The 17,556-nt window shown below is 36.6% G+C and overlaps 1 protein-coding gene across 1 annotated transcript; it reads right to left on the reverse strand.

The window, feature by feature from the left end:
- Nucleotides 1–544: 544 nt before the first annotated feature.
- RnrL (Ribonucleoside diphosphate reductase large subunit) lies at nt 545–15,969 on the reverse strand. Its single transcript, XM_071589269.1, has 14 exons — nt 15,758–15,969; nt 15,568–15,656; nt 15,286–15,463; nt 15,034–15,194; nt 13,136–13,338; nt 12,417–12,642; nt 12,034–12,275; nt 8,559–8,760; nt 6,310–6,459; nt 5,962–6,183; nt 5,631–5,843; nt 2,416–2,511; nt 1,915–2,103; nt 545–1,548 (listed from the first exon to the last, which is right to left on the reverse strand). Exons 1-14 carry the CDS (start codon nt 15,795–15,797, stop codon nt 1,357–1,359), a joined length of 2,403 nt encoding a protein of 800 aa, XP_071445370.1. The 5' UTR covers nt 15,798–15,969; the 3' UTR covers nt 545–1,356.
- Nucleotides 15,970–17,556: the final 1,587 nt, after the last annotated feature.

Below are 17,556 nucleotides of genomic sequence, written 5' to 3' on the forward strand. Positions count from 1 at the left end.
GTAGGATCAAGGAAATACAAGGAATCTTACTTAAACAAATATCCATAACCACTTTCCAAAGAAACTGCAGGAGATGCTGCAACAGTAACTTTTAACGGAGTCATCTGCTAATGTGCTTTTCAATGCAACAATTTCAGAGCATAAAAATTATTCGCCTTGACTGCGAATGATTTTTAACTCAGAAATTGTTACATCCATAACCACATTTAGTGCAAAGGAGAAGGGTTTCGACCAAAATTTAAATATCGTAAGACTTGCCTTCCACATTACATGAGCAGACACGATTGAATATCTGAAGAACTTTTTCTGATTAAACCCATTTCACAGCATATAACACACACAAGCATGAAATGAGAAATTATGCACTGCCATTGTAACAAGCATTTATCAATGCAATGCATCAAACTGGCTTGAACCACCAAGTGTGGCTTACTGTAATATGAAAATACAATCAGCAAAATATTCAGTGCCTTCTGTTTTGGTTCAATTTCATAATCCTTCATCCTTAGCATCGAAATGTCAGGGTAAAATAATAATTCTTGCATCAAGCCAAAAATATTTATTGACCTTAAAATTTAATAAAAGACTTCAAGATTAATCTCATACAGAGGAACTTTAAAAAAAATCATAAATGATGATGGCTCTGATTCAAGAGCATAACCAACACATGTGAAAATATGCAGTTTGCTGAACTGCAGTACACTTGATTGCATATAGTGCACTTCACAATATAAAAAGTGTACAATAATGTAAATTCAAATGAATAACATGTATTCACAGCTCAGACACCAACTTTTAAAAACAAGAAGTTGATGGTAATATTAAAGCTAGAACTCCAGTAATTGCACATATCTGGTAAATGTGCACTCCCAAAGAAACTTTTAATAGAAGAAGAGATATGATCTTCCTAAATGCTGTTTCACTGGAAATAAGTACCAATAAACTTTCATCAGCAATAACTCGAGTAATCCCTCCAGCTTGCCGTAACATCCTGGAGTTATCACTATGTGCATCCCTTTCACACAACTTCCCTAAGGTAGTTAGACATTTCATGATATTACTGAATATAAATAAAAACGTTAAATATCTCATAACGGCTAAACATGATCACTCTTATATGCTGAATTACTTTCACTGTTTCCAGTGAAGGACATCAATGAATTGCATGGACTCAGCTTTTCAAACTAAAGACAATGAAATACAAGTACAGATGGAAAGTTAAATGAAGAGTTAAAAAAGACGCGTGATGTCTGGCACTTTCTCCCTTAAGTATCACTATTGATCACATGGGAAAAAACAATGGATTACAAAGGTAATCTTATGCTCATCACTGGCACCCGTGACAAAATGTACATTTTATGATCCACACATCAGACATTCATCCCTATTCTCTAGAGAACAAACCATAGCCTTCAAATTTTCTGCCTTTCGCTCAGATTCTTCCACTCCATTGGTCACAGCCTTTTTTAGCTTTGATTTATCAACAGTGAACTGAATGGCAGTTGCTGCTGGCTTTGTGCGAAGGTAATACATGCCAGTTTTCAGACCCTGCAGGAAGAACAGGATATGAGCAAATTGAAAATTCTTATTAAGAATGTTGTAAGACAGTTTTCTCATACTATAACCATTATGATGGAGAAGGATGATTTCCAATTATACTTGAAAAAAAAAAAATTCAACTCTGCCTTATAGGTAATTTATAAATACACACATGGACAGAGAATATATTTATGATCACTTAATTTATTCATCATTTTACCAGGTTATCAGAGCCACTTTTCCAGCATTTATCTTTAAAATTGCTAAAAGACTTAATAATTCTCTTGTCTACACAACCTTGTTTGTATTCACTTAAATGTTAATACCAGGTATATCAGGTTATTCCAATTATTCAAATAAACTAAATATACTTACAGATTTCCAAGCGTAAAAGTGCATAGAAGTAAGCTTCCCATAGTTAGGTTCAGCTATGTGAATGTTCAAAGACTGGCTTTGGTCAATAAATGCACCTCTATCTACAGCCATTTCAATAATACTTTTCTGTGGAATTTCCCAAACGGTCCTGTAGAGTTTCTTCAACTCATCTGGGATACCAATCACACACTGCAAAAAAAAAGAAGCCAACAAATTATTAACAAGCATTATGACAAATTACTGCATACGGACTCACATTTAAAGCATCCATTCCCTCAATAAGTGATCTTTACCATAAAAAATAACTACGAAATGTGAATACATTAAGTGACACATTTCACTGATAAAACTACTGACTTCAAAATTGCTTTCTCTGTATACTAGCATACGTCAAAACACAGAAGAACAAACTATCTATATGTACATGGAATCATAACCCTTACATAGGGTCTTTTTATGCTACAATACAATAGTAATAACTTCAAAATTTTAGCTAAGTACCTGGATTGAACCACCATTGGCAATAATTTCATTCTTCATATCATCATTCCACAAGCCAGATTCTGTGAGATCCCTCAACAGATGGTGGTTGACAACCTAAGAGGAAAATGTACAGGTAAAATCTCTCAGAAATAAAATTTAAATACACATACATAACATTTTTCGAAAATATATAATTAATCATATCATGTATAATTGATAATAGTGGGTGCGTTCCAAAAGTAATGCAATTAATTTTTTAAGTAATTTATAGAAGAGATTTGCATAAACAAAAATTTCTTTGAAGTACTGTCCTTGGGCATCTACACATTTTATCCAGTAGCTCTGCTATGACCGGTATGCATCCTGGAAGGTATCTTCGGGGACATCTCACAAGTTCTTTGTCACAGCTGATTGGATCTCTTCTTTGGACAAAAAACGGGTTCCTTTCAGGGTTGCCTTAATCCGGGGGAATAAAAAAGTCTGCAGGGGCAAAGTCAGGACTATAGGGATGGTGGGCTAGCACTGGCACCTAGAGTTTTGCCAGGAACTTGCAGACTTGTATCATGTTGCGGCAAACACCTTGGGGCACACTTTTGTCATTGCTTACTCTTCAGTAACAATGCGAAACAACAGTAGACGACAACTTCAATTCATTGACAAACATCTTAATACTCATTTACAGTCAAGAGTACTATAATTGTCAACATGAGCCACATTGTTTTCAGTTTTGCTGGTTGATGGCTGCTCTCATTGTTCATCATGACCCTCTTCCCGGCCCTCCTTAGAGGCCTTTAACCACCTTGAAACTTGCGAGTAAGACAGAGCAGAGTCCCCGTTAGCCTCATGAATTATTTTTTCAGTGTATCCATGAGATTTTTCCAGTTTAGCACAAAACTTAGTAATCACACAACGTCGCTCGATCGTCGATTCCATTTTTTTCGTGACACGATTGGCGCACAGAGGTTTGCAATTACTGACGTCCTGCTGCTTCCACAGCTTGGAGAGCACTGGGACTGGTTTCATGGCAAAGATTAGTGCCCCCCCCCAAAACCTACTCCAACTGGTTCAATCTCACTATGACCAATGAGAGTGGTGCAGGAAATTTAATTGCATTACTTTTGGAATGCTTCCTGTATATATTAATGCAAAATTGCACCCATAATTAAATATTAATTATCACGCTTTAAAATTTTCCGAGGGCCAGTACCATTGGCGAATTGAAACGTCTGAACCATACGGATAGGTATGCTTTTGAATACGTACAACTGCTTCCACTGCTTGGAGAGCACTGAGACTGGTTTCGCGGCAAAGCTTAGCATCTCCCCACATACTTCAAGTGGTTTGATTACACTCCGACCAATAAAAGCAGCATGGGAAATATAATTGCGTTGCTATTGGAACACACCCTGCATCAGATCAACAAACAACCAGGAAGTCCTTATCCTACAGTGTTATTCCATTTTTGCACCATGGTGGGGATTTATCAGTTATTTTAATCTCTGTTGACTATAAATTATTTTTTTGACACCAATTTGTTTATCATATTACTCGGGAGGAATGACCATATCATGGCCACATGAAAACATTCCTGCTTACAAGAAAGACAACTTACTTCAAAGCAAACAACAAAAAATCATCACATTTGTGAATTTGGAAAAATAATCGGGTAATGTGTACTTTTTGGAAACCTTCAGGATAAGAAACTCGGAATATTTCCTAATATGAAGTAGTAGTGTCTTACATTGGCGGAAGAGTGACCTACCTTGTGTACAAAACAAGGTAGCTTCAATTAATTCTTGCCTCAGAAGTGATGCAAAAATAAATACATTTACAAAGCATGAATGCCCACAAAAGAAATAAAAATTAGTACACAATTAATATAATTGACGGTTCAACTTAATTTGGAAACATTAGTCAACAAAATTTATTTAAGTGCATCTGAATGACCAATTTAACAGTCAAATAATGTGACAAATGAAAACTAACTAATATCCTATGTTCATGTTATTACATGCTATTCAAAGGGAAAAAACAATACATGTTTGCTTAACATTTACTTGAAAATAAGCACAATAGTGACCTCTCCCCCTCTCCTTCACAATGAAGAAGAAGGAAGGCATCTGAACCCCCTTGAAGCTCTTGAAATAGTGCTTCATGCAATGGCCAACACAACCCGCGTAGTAATAGTAGTCTTTAGGGGAGGCGACCGACAGCTGAGGTCATTTGCACCATTAGGGATGGACAGGAAAGGATGAAGGGTGGAGAGAAACGCCGCATCAGTATTAGCCTACTCTTAACGAAAGGCACCAAGGGGTCCGCAGCTTGATGTCCCATCCAACGGACGGTGTACTCACTCAAGAACGCCTTCCACAAAGCACCTCAAGTAGGGATTGTGATACTACTGAAAAATATTCAACACAGCCGGGATTTGAACCCGGGCCCTCTGGGTGGGAAGCTAGTACGCTAACGCAACCTGAGTTCATGAACAATTGTTACCCTCCCACTTCCCTCCTTTCCTATTAAGAGCATCACAAGGAGAACATGGCCTAATGCTTTCTGGTTCCAGTGTAAATCATTGAAGATCCTAAGTCCCCCTCCTTTCCTGTACCCACCTCTCCCCCCAGTCCTTTGAACTACAAAGACCATAAACCCACTGAGGAAGGATTGAAGAGCGCATATAATGCTTCTTTTTCACTAAAAAAGTGAGCAGAGTATGACTTATTGTTGTGGGTTCAGTGCATGGGCAATGCCATCAGTTATCTCATGTGACAAACTACAATTTGATAATACTCTTGGAATACTTGACCATCAACTTTGTGTCAAGACGGGTGGTGGTTTTTGTGAGTTGGCATGAGATTCCAGTGGTCATGAGTTGTCACAATGCATATCATCATATGTAATGCTTCCTTTTCCCTCACCCTCATCTACTTGGCCCCTATGAACCACCTTTTTGGCTCTTTCACCTAGCCAATCAGTCTCCACCCCTACAATCCATCAGACCAAGGCCCCTCAAACCTGAAGATGACACAAGTCTTGAAACTCGGGTAGTGTGAATAAAAATACTATTGTGGATATAACGATAGTTAATTATTATTTTTCTCCAATATGGAAAGTTTAAACAAAGTTAATCCTGAAACTATACGGTTCATTAATGCAATGGCATTTATTTAGTCATTTTTCTTATTTCTGAAAGTAATACTAAACCAAACAAGCCATAGCAGGGATAGACTAACCTGAAATTCTCCTGAAAGAACTCTCCTAGTATAGATGTTTGATGTGTATGGTTCAATTGACTCGTTGTTTCCCAAAATTTGTGCAGTAGAAGCCGTGGGCATAGGTGCCAGGAGAAGAGAGTTACGAATTCCATGCTTGGCAATCTTTTCTCTTAACTCGGGCCAATCCCAGAGATCTGATGGTGTCACATTCCACATGTCGAACTGCAACGTCTGTTGAAACAAACTTTAATACTCAGAACATACAACAAACACACAGCCTACACTAAGTTCCATTTATTGCCAAACAATACTACAGCTCAATGAAACTACAAATGCCATGACAACTCACTCCTTTGCTGACAGGCGATCCATTATAGGTTTCATAGGGTCCATACTTCTCCGACAATTCACAACTTGCTTCTAAGGCACCAAAGTAAATAGTCTCAAATATCTTCTTGTTTAAGTCTCTAGCTTTCTCACTGTCAAAAGGCATCCTCATTAAGATAAAAGTATCAGCCAATCCTTGAACACCAATACCAATTGGCCTATGCCTCATATTTGACAACTTTGCCTGGAACCAGAGGAATATGCGAATGAATATAAATAATTATTTCAATGAAACATTACCAGGACTGAGTTATACAATAATTGATGAGTGTAAATATATGCAGGGATAAAAAAAATGAAAACCCCTTACCTCAGGAACAGGGTAATAATTGACATCAATTATTTTATTCAAATTTTTTGTAATAACTTTAGTCACTTCTTTCAACTTGACAAAATCATAGACTTTCTCTGGTTTCACATACATGTTTAAGGCAATAGAAGCCAAGTTGCACACGGCAATCTGAAAGGACATTTCAAAGAAACTAATTACATAGCAATTTCATGGTAAAATATATATATATATATTTTTATACCATAACCATAAACACAGTAATCAACCCAAAGGTCGGTTTGGTAGGTGATAGCCGAGTTCACCCAGTACTAAGCCCGATGGCGTGTGAAATTCACACATCAGGGTAGGGGGGCCAGTTCCTTTCCCTGTGCCGGTTATGGTTCCCCAGGAAGGTACCTGAAAAATCACATAGCTTGGGTGGAGCTGCAGGTGCCCAGAGTGCCTTGCCCATGAATTGAACCTGGCCTCCCCCCCCCCCCCAGTCAGCAGTCCAACGCTCTACCCCCAGGACTACCACGACCCACACAAACACATCTATATATGCATGCACAAGTTTTTAGTTCAGGATTTCACCATTACCAACAGTGTTCCAGTATTATTTTACTAAGTAAAAGTGTAAATATTATCACAGCTTCATATCAAATTACCACGAATTACATGCAAATTTTACAGTTTTAGTCAACCACCATCAAATTATAAGGTTTTTTTTCACGAGCAAAAAATATTTTATAAATAACCGAAGTGAACGACATAAAATTTTGTTTGTCAGAGAACACTTAAAAACAGAATCACATGAATATGTTGAAAAAAAAAGCCTATGAGAACTCAAGATAACAGGTTTTTTTCTTCAAATGTCATAGGTCTAAGTCAAACATAAATAATTTACTTTGTAAGGGGCATACTCAAGAATCACAAATGAAAATAGCTTTTCCAAAAAGAATATGGAAATCAGAGCATTTAACTTTAATTTGAACTTCTACTTAGGCATGCACAGTTAATTGTAGCAAATTTAATCCAATCTACAATGTACATGGTGTATTGGTTAACCCAAAGAACAGAATATGTACTTTAATAATGCAGTTGTTTCTTACACTAAAAACCATTTGTCCATGGCCACTCACAATTACTGTCACTTATGTGTCCTGGCTTCTGAAAATTGGGGTAAAAATCCTTTAACCACACAATGACTAATAACTGGGAACTTTCTCAACAACTGGAAAACTTTAAAATCATCAAATCAATGCCATACATCGATGTCTTTCAATAGATCTTTTCCTAAAATACTCCCTTAGATATTGGTTAAACTGAGCCACAGACAAACTTCAAACTTTCATAGAAATCCAAATAACTGTGAGATATGCCAACATCTTGACCAGGTTTTGAACCTGTATCCCTTGATTATACCCCAGGCTGAGTGCTCCTCAGTTACAAGTTCTGTACAAGGCTAATGATTTTTCAGATGGTAAAATTTATATATTTTGGCTCATATAATTGAATATGGGATCGTAGATTTTCGCAGCGTTCAGATAAAAGACTCTCCATTCTCGGGATACCACCGCGTAGGTTGTTTTTCTGACAACAGTTTCGCCCATGTTTCAACGAGCGTCTTCGACCTGAAGATGCTTGTTGAAACACGGGCGAAACTGTTGTCAGAAAAACAACCTACCCGGTGACATCCCGAGAATGGAGAGTCTTTCATATAATTGAATGATTGCATTTGAGTAATGGTCATTATATCTACCATGATTCTCCAAATTTATGAAAAGAAAAACCCCTTGGAGTTTAAATGTTGGCTTTAACCTTTTGGATTGTGGCACAATGTGTCATGCAACACGACTACAATTCTTGTGACATCAGATACATATAGTTATCCTATCTTATTCCTTTAAAGCTCTTAGAAACTCAATGTGTAAGATGAGAGCTTGGGAGCTCAGTTTATTCAAGCACTCCACCAGAAATCAAGGAATCCAAGTTCAAGTCCTGGCCAAAAAGAATATTTTTAACACCAATATCAGTATGTCTATCCCAGGAGCCGTACATGCCCTACACATAGCCCAAATAGCAGGTGCAAAATGGTATGCACAGAAAATTTCAAAGTGAAAATCTTGTAGCAACATAGCACTATAACGACGTCATTGACAATCTTCCACGCAACAATATATGCACATGTTCACTCACAATACATTATTTAACAATATTTTTGTAGATTAATTCCTGCATTTTATTGAGTTACACAAACTTATCAACATAAACCAAACAAAACCTACCTCATCAGGAGAACTATATTCCACAATTTCTGTACACAAATTGCTGCATTTTATGGTTCCCAAGTTCTGCTGGTTAGATTTTTTATTGCAGGCATCTTTGTACAGCATGAAAGGAGTTCCAGTTTCAATCTGGGATTCAATTATCGCATACCAAAGAACCTGTGCTTGAACTTGTTTGCGATACTTACCCTCAGATTCATACCTAGTTTTTAAGATGAAAAACAAAATTAAATAAGCATCATACAAATTAAAATGTTGAAATAAAAACTATAAACAATAAATTATATTTAGTCCAATGATTTCATTTGAACAATAAACATATTATATATACAGTGTAAAATATAGTCAGTTAAGTTTGCACACAAGTATATATTTTGTTTTATATTGTCTTGAAAAATAAAATGAAAAAAGACAAGAATTATATATTAGCCATTTTCCATGTACAAAACTGAATAGTATCAGTTTAACTATTAGTCAAAGATCATCAAGTTTCCCACATTTAAATAAAGCACATGATTGCCTGATGGATCACAATGCCAGTACATTCAACAAACGGGCAAATTCAAATTACTTCAGAGGAACTTTTTACATTTGAACTAAGCTGCCAATGTTTAGGGAACAGAAGTCATGGCCACAACAGTCGCACAGCTCCATAACAACTAGTATTCAGCAGCCTACAGTGCATGACCTCTTAGCTATGACACCGAGTCATCTGCACACAGATATTGATTCAATAATCCCTATAAATTAATAAGAACACAAATTATAACTCAATATAATGGGAACTGCCAAAGTCAGGAAAACTTCATTGCATTGGCAGGTATATCTATGGTCATGCCCTTGAGCTTAAAGAAACCTGGTTCTATTCTAACAGCAGCACTTATTCTATAAAAGTCACTTGTACATTGAAGGTTCAGCTTTATAAGTAGCTGGCATAATTTATTTTAAAATAACTCCTCAATAATCAATGGAAGCTGAAAAGTGCAGCTTTAAATTAAAGTCCACCCCACCATGACAGTATTTTAGAAAGCAATACATGGGAAGGCCCAGATGCACCCAGCCTGACCTAGAGATGACGGTACGTGTTTGAAAAATATCAATGTATTAGAAAGTATGCAATCTATAAAACGTATGTTTCAACTTTGGAGACGCAAGGTTGTTTAGTATTTGTTTGGCAGCCATCAAAAGTCAACGTTTTAGTGAATTTGTGAAAATGGACAAAACTGGTCATCATTACGTGATACAATACTTTTATTTGAAAGGTCTCAGCCCAACCAATATTAAAGCAGCACTGGATTCTACTCTCAGTGAGTCTGCTTCCTTTGTTTACAAGAGAAATATTTGGTAGCAGAGTTTAAACGAGGCTGCACCAAGACGAGCATCGCATTGGTCGACCAAGAGGTGACGACTTCAGGAACGGTGAAGAAAATCCACTAAGTGACCCTGGATGATCGTCGACTGAAAGTGCACGCCCTAGCAGATAACGTACGTACTTCAAAAAGTGCGGTACATCACATATTAACTGAAAATTTGGACATGAGATAGCGGTGTGCAAGATGGGTGCCACGTTTGCTCACACTTGAGCAAAACCTATGTCGTGAAGATATTTCAATTCAGTGATGAGCAAAATTTTACAGCAACAAAGCAGAATTTTTGCGCAGTTTCATAACCATGAATGAAACACGGGGCCATTACTTCACACCCGAGACAAAAGAACAATCAAAACATAGGATTCAAAAGGGAGAAACACCTCCAAAGAATGCAAAGACCATTTCATCTGCAGGCAATGTCATGGCATCGGTTCTTTGGGATGCGCGTGGGATAATTTTCATTAACTATCTTGAAAAAGGAAAAACTATCAACGGCAAGTACTATGCAAACTTATTGCAACGTTTGAGCAAAGTAATCAAGCAAAAGTGGCTGCAATTGCCTGAGAAGAAAGTGTTGTTTCATCAAGACAATGCACCAGCTCAAAAATCTGTTATTGCAATGGCCAAAAAGGGTATCTAACTTATTGAACATTGTCGGGATAAGTGTAGAGAGCTGAAAGGAGATTATGTTGAAAATTAAATACATTTTTATCCAAAATTTTGTGTCTTCTACATTGGGTCGGATACTTCTGGGATTACCCTTGTATTTGCTGTAAATAGGTATAATAAGCACAACCGAATACCACTACAGCACAAGTGAATGACCATCAATTGAGGAAGTTGTACTGGAACAGTTAAAAAAAAGAGAGAAGTGGAGTTTCATTTTGGTATCATTTCTGAGTAGCTTTTGCACCTACTTATATTACAAGTAATTCATTACCATTTGAAAAATCAACATCTTTGACGTCCTTTGTCAACATGTGAAGGAAAATTCATGTCAACAGCAATATAATATGACTAGGGATGATTACACAACAAATTCCACCTCCATTCAAATACATGCATACACATTTGATTGATGGTAATCCTAGACAGGCAATAACATTGTGATGATGATAGATACATTTTTGATGAGTGTTATGATTTCATTCCAAGCAATATGAATAGCATTATCATTGCTTATTACCACAGGCAGACATAGATCATAGATCTGTTCCCATCTGATTCAACTACATTTGAAAAGATAAGTGGCACTTATAAAGTCATTAAAGCGAAATTTTTGCAGTATGAAGCAGATTACAAGGCTGGCTAATATAATGCTGTAGTCAAAGCAATTCCCAACTTTACAGGAGGAGAGCCACAAGGGGTTATTGTAATACACAGGCTACATCCAAGGAAAAACAACTTTCCATATTCATCAAGATTTTGGCATATCTTGGATGCGCGATGAATGGAAATGACTTAATGAAATTTAATCATCCCCATAAATAACTTATGGCCAAAAAACAAATGTTCGCCAACCTGTTGTATTTTCCAGTTCACCTACATGGCTCAAAAAAGTCTGTGAATCCCAATACGACCATTTCCATAAATAATGTTAGGAAAGGTGTCTGAGGGAATCCAGATTACTTTTGCATGCTTCAAAACATTATTGGAGGAAGCATAAGAAAATGAAATTTCTCATGCTCCTCCCCACATGCACTCCCTCAAGGGAAAATATAACAAAATATGTGAGAAATACCACAGCTTCTTATTTTAATACAATTTAGCAATCTCATCAGGGTTAGCTTGAAAAAAAGTAGGAGATAAAAAACCTTACTCTGTGTGACTTAAACAAAAATGCTTCTTCATATTTCAAATAGTTTTACAGATAAAAATGCCATTATTCATCATTTTTCTAAAAGTTACACATCTGCATGATGCTGTGATCAGTTCAACGAATACAGGAATTACATTCCTCCATCCCCTTGATAATTGAAGTTCTGGTTCCCTTTTTTTGACATACTTGTACTCACAGCGATGCCTACTTCTGTCAATTTCAATCTTTAAAAATAACAATTTGCCAATAATCGATCTTAAAAATTAATACTAAATTGTATACTTACTTAGTGTACAGTTTGTCGAATTCTTCACCCCAACAATCTGCTAAACCAGGGCTTTGACTTGGACACATCAAACTCCAAACTCCATTACTCTCAACACGTTTCATGAACAAATCAGGAATCCAAAGGGCATAGAAGAGGTCACGAGCCCTGACCTCTTCTTTACCAGTGTTCTTCTTTAAATCTAAAAATTCAAAAATGTCAGCATGCCATGGTTCCAAATAAATGGCAAATGCCCCCGGTCTCTGAAATTTAGATAAATCCAAAGTTAACTCAACACATGCATGTTTTCTAACTTCACAGCAATCACATTAAATGAAATTTGGTGAATTATTCTTATAATCAAATAACACATAAACCAGAAACAGAAAACATTAGTAAAATACCTTATTTCCACCTTGATCTACATATCGAGCAGTGTTGTTATATACTCGAAGCATAGGAACTACACCATTGGAAATGCCATTAGTACCAGAGATGTAGCTGCCAGTTGCTCTAATACAGTGTATATTCAGCCCAATGCCTCCAGCAGATTTTGATACCAATGCACACTGCCTTAATGTGTCATAGATACCCTCAATGCTGTCATCTTTCATTGTTAGCAGGAAACAACTGTGAAAAAATACAAGGATGATTTCTTATACTTTTCTTGAAAGAACATTTAAACTTTAATCATTCAGTATTTAGCTGGAAGAACTCCATCAACTGCGTGTGGATCTGGAGGAGGATGGAAGGAATCAGTAGGGAGGACAGAGTAAGAATGAGAAGGGGTTACAAAAGATAGCTCAGAGACAATCGGTAAAGATAATTAAGGAAAGGAAGGTTAATTGGTTAGGGCATTGTATGATGAAGGAATGACTGATGAAGGCTGTTAGAGAGGACCAGGGAGGCGAAGGCATATGATGTTGGACATGGTTAAGATAGGAGGAAAGTATGAAGAAACCAACAGAATGGCTTGGGACAGGAAGATACGGTCAGCCATGAGAGAACTGGCAAAACAGCAGAACGGACAATGAAATTGACTTCATCAAAATACAAACAAAATTCGATGAAATGTTTAGACAGCCATTACGCCTAGAAATAACGGCCAAAATTAGGAGCTTACCTGGAGAGTTGAGGTCTTGGTGTTGCAGCATTGAAGAGTGTAGGAGAAGCATGAGTGAAGAATCTTTCAGATAAGAGGTTGTAAGTCTCAATGGCAGCCGGCACATCCTCACCATGGATTCCAACTGAAACGCGCATCAGCATGTGCTGAGGACGTTCCACGACTTTACCATTAATCTTCAGCAGGTAGGAGCGTTCAAGGGTCTGGATTGACCATGTAAGTAAATATCCAAATGCATAGTTATAAAAGGAAATGCATTCAATGAAAAAACAACCCGGTAAACTTTTTTCAAAGAACAGAACATTGGTTTGGTGTTTTCAAATGATTTTCAAGTTGGTAGAGCTAGGTCCTGTACCTCAGGTGTGAGGAGAACAAAATAAGTATGGCTGCAATGTACATATCACAGTGATAACACTTCATTTTTTTCCATCACATACCTAGTTAATTTCTCTCATCACACCACCATTTGGTAATATTTACACTACACTAAAAGTAAAAAATAAAGAGCCCTCAGAAAATTCATACTAGTACATACCAAACTAACAGAAATACCAATCTTGATTATTAAAAATACCTCAATAATTCAAATGTACAAACAATAGAAATTTAAATTCTATATTAAACCATGTTAAAAGAGTACCTATTGAAGAAAATTCTATCAGTTACATCTGTGAATGAAACCTGGGGAACTTTCCAATAGATGAGAACAGAATTATCATAGCTCTGCCCATCAAATATTGATTGCCACCTAAAAATATTTTATAGAATACACATTAGAATTCTCATTGTTTGATTTCATGTGTTTCACAAAATCAATTATTTTTTAAATGTTATTTAGGAACAAATACAAGCAATCACCACACTAGCATTTAGCAGATATCAGAGAAATTATCCATACAGGGTGGCCACAGAGCCTAGCAAAAATAATTGGAGTACATAATTATGAAGGAAACTGCCAGACAACTGGGCATAATACCATTTAACTTAGGCTTTCATCTAGCAACACAGCCCTCCTGCAGATGCAAGCATTCTCTTTCAAATACCTTCAGGCTTTTCCAAACATTTGCTGAGAGTGGTGTATTAATTAAAATTCTACATAATTACATTCAATATGTGGGGTAAAATCCTTTCTCTAATGTTCTAGTACATATAGTAATTTCTTAGGGTCATCAAAATAATTGAACACAACTAAGTTATAGCAAATCCTAGATGACCTCACACTTTCAGGACATGCAAGTGACAAAAAAGATCTGCTAATTACAAAAGAAAGCAGTTAGGATTATAACCAGCCCCCGCAATCATGATCACTGTTGTCCACCATTCGTCAGGCTAAGGGTGATGATATAAATAACTTCGTATTAAGAGGCAATATAAACAGATATAATACAAGGTCAAGATATTAGCTAGACATCACCCAATGCAGACTGTTTAAAACCTTCAACCAGTTGCCTTTAATCAATAAAAGTTTTCCCCATACTGCAGGACTGACTAGCTGTAATAGGTTCAAAAACGTAATTGAGGACTAGTCGATTTCAAACCCCTTGTATTCTTTCAGCGGATCTTTTGCACTGGACTTCTCAAGAGTGAAATTATAATACATGTGTATCTCTTCACCATGACAATGAATATATGTAATAACGAGTTGTCCTTTTGAAATAGATAGTGGCAAGTGCGACACTTTGATGAATAACGATTGCTATTACACTTCGAATGTCTGTATTCAATACTAAGAGAAATAAATACAAAATGGTCAATGAAAATACATTTGAAACATGTGGGAATTATCAAACTTCTAGTTAGCTTAAGGAGCACCCACTAAAATAATAATAAATGAAATAATATCAACGAGGGTACTTTCATGATTACTTTTCAATTACTAGAAGATTTATCAAACTTACCTTGAAGCCAAAATAATTATAACTAAAATCTCGATCATATATAATGGCCGAATTTAACTGGTCTGCATTTTTCATAATAATTCCATGGTGAAAATCTGATATCATGGGGGTACAGGTGTTGGTGGCTGGATTTTTCATTTTGTATAAATCATCCATCACCTCTGAAAATCAGGACACAGGCCGTCAGATTATGACCGAATTACAAACAAAAAATAATAAAAACCTAATCGGAAACAAGCCGTAAAATCTCACCACTGAAAGTCTTCTTAGTTTCCTTGTGAAGATTAGAGATGGCTATTCTCGCTGCAAGTAGGGCATAATCTGGATGCTTGGTCGTCATTGTTGCTGCTGTTTCTGCGGCTAAATTATCGAGTTCAACAGTTGTTACTCCAGGATATAAGCCGCTGATAACTTTTAAGGTGATGGATGGCTGTATGAGATAGATACGGCACAAGAATTTGAACATGTTAAGAATTCGAAAAGCATTCATTTATTAATTTCACCTTCACACCATCAAAGGAAATAGTTACTGACCGGATCCACAAAATCCATATTCAACCCATAGCAGAGTTTTTGGATCCTAGAAGTTATCTTATCGAAGTGGACTTCTTCTTGACGTCCATCTGCAAAGAATTAAGTTGAGTTTTTCATTTGGAGGTGAAATCTTAAAAAGGCAGCAAGTGGCTCAAGGATAACATCCGCATGACCACAAAGATAAACTTACCTCTTTTGAGAACAAACATTTTTCTACTTCCCGAAACCATAATGAAGAATGATGTTAACACTATTTTCTTTCTACTGGGGCTGCAAAACGTATTTCCTGAAGAGTGTACTGAATTGATTCCGACGAGACCACAATGAGCGGGAAATTTGGCGGGTTAACTGGTTAACTGATCAAACAACTGAGCGTTCATTGGCTGAATCTGGAAACGAAGCCTCGCCAGCTTACGTGTGAAAAGCAAATATATCGCTTTAATTAAAAAAATATTTTTTTTGGTTAAAATGCATTTCATATTTTTGAATTGAGAATAACTGAAAATGAAAAATCTATTGTTCATTACCTTCGTAATTATATCGATGTTTTAATGCCCTTCAACAGCTGGAAAGCAGCAACTACATAGTCAGGTGACATGAAGGCGGCAAATCGAAAATTGCTTCCGTACAAAAGTTATTTTACGCCAAAATTATTATCACTCGACTCCACAAAAAGTATTATTTATACATGAAAAAATAGCTATAAAAATAAAGAAAGCATAAACTAGTTTAGTTAAAAAAGAGCACAGTAACATGGTTAATGCGATTAAATTTACCATTGCACTCAGTGACTATTATATTTTTTATTTTGCACGTCGAGGATACAAACTATTGTCCATTCTTCCAGTCTGTACAATTCGTAATAACTTTTCGTGCATTCTCAGATGCCCACCATCTCATGAGCGACAGAAAAAGTTGAAGTAAATCCAAATATGTTGCCTGAGTTGCCACCTCCTGAGTAATATAATGAAGTCAATGGAACAATTTCAGAGTGTAAAAATCATTCGCCTTGACTGGGATACGAACCCGGATCCCTCAATGCCCCACTAATACTGAACTAAATACTGAAGTCACATGAGTTTAGGGATATTCAACAAATTTGTGTCGCTTTGGTTTGAGTCATTCCCACTGCATCATGTTAACTACGAGCGGAAAACCACATGAATAAATTTTATGTTAATTCAAAAGGAGTTGAAAGGTATCCTAGCTCTAGCAACCTGATCTTGTTTAATATGGGCGAAGTTTCCCTTTAGGAAATAAAATAGCACTAATTTATGTAAAATTTACTGAGAAAGCCAGGAACAGTGTATTTTACGTTTTCTTTATTTCCCCACGTGGAATAGGTTAAAACTTGGCATTTATGCAAATAATTTAAAACTGCAATCGCTGCAATTTTCCGTTATCTCTCGTTCCATCAGACATGACTTAAAGTATCGATGGTTCTTGAGTAAGTGTCGATGAACGATTCTTGGCACATTTCGATATCCATTTTCCACTATGGATAAAAACGTCCTTTCAGTTGACATTGCTTTCTACTCATTTATTTCTAATATCAAGAGTTGTGTGCATCCCATGAACCTCAATTCAGCAGTGCCTACAGCGTTCTACTTGTAGAATACTGATATTTGCTCTCAGCAACTAGTCCATGGATCTCTCAGCCAGAGAAACCTATTACTTTTCAGTGATACCAACCAAGATGAAACTCCGACAATGTACACCTAAATCAAAAAATTCATTTGTGTATCTTAAAATCACCAGGTATACTGAATACTAACCCCTATGATGCGTAGCACAAGTAACCCCCATAATCTTTTAATTATTAGAGGGACTAGGGGCTCCCGTTCCCGCCACCCCATTTCTCATTATGAAGTTCACTCGTCATATCCGCCAAAAACGCTGAGCACTAGCACCTGTCCAGCGTGACGGAAGCAAACTCTTAACCCTTAACCTAGGGCGGGGATTGAGGTCATCCTTTCCAGCAAATCAAGT

This window comes from Hetaerina americana, unplaced genomic scaffold (assembly GCF_022747635.1).
Source record: "Hetaerina americana unplaced genomic scaffold, ioHetAmer1.1.p SCAF_35, whole genome shotgun sequence".
Lineage (NCBI taxonomy): Eukaryota > Metazoa > Arthropoda > Insecta > Odonata > Calopterygidae > Hetaerina > Hetaerina americana.

Bases quoted from the DNA above. Each gene is read 5' to 3' on its own strand.
- RnrL (XM_071589269.1), bottom strand. From the start codon at position 15,797: ATGGTTTCGGGAAGTAGAAAAATGTTTGTTCTCAAAAGAG. The intron at 13,339-15,033 runs GTAAGTTTGATA...TGGTCAATCCAG, and splicing joins ATAATTATTTTGGCTTCAAG to ACCCTTGAACGCTCCTACCT. The intron at 6,184-6,309 runs GTAAGGGGTTTT...CTCTGGTTCCAG, and splicing joins ATTATTACCCTGTTCCTGAG to GCAAAGTTGTCAAATATGAG.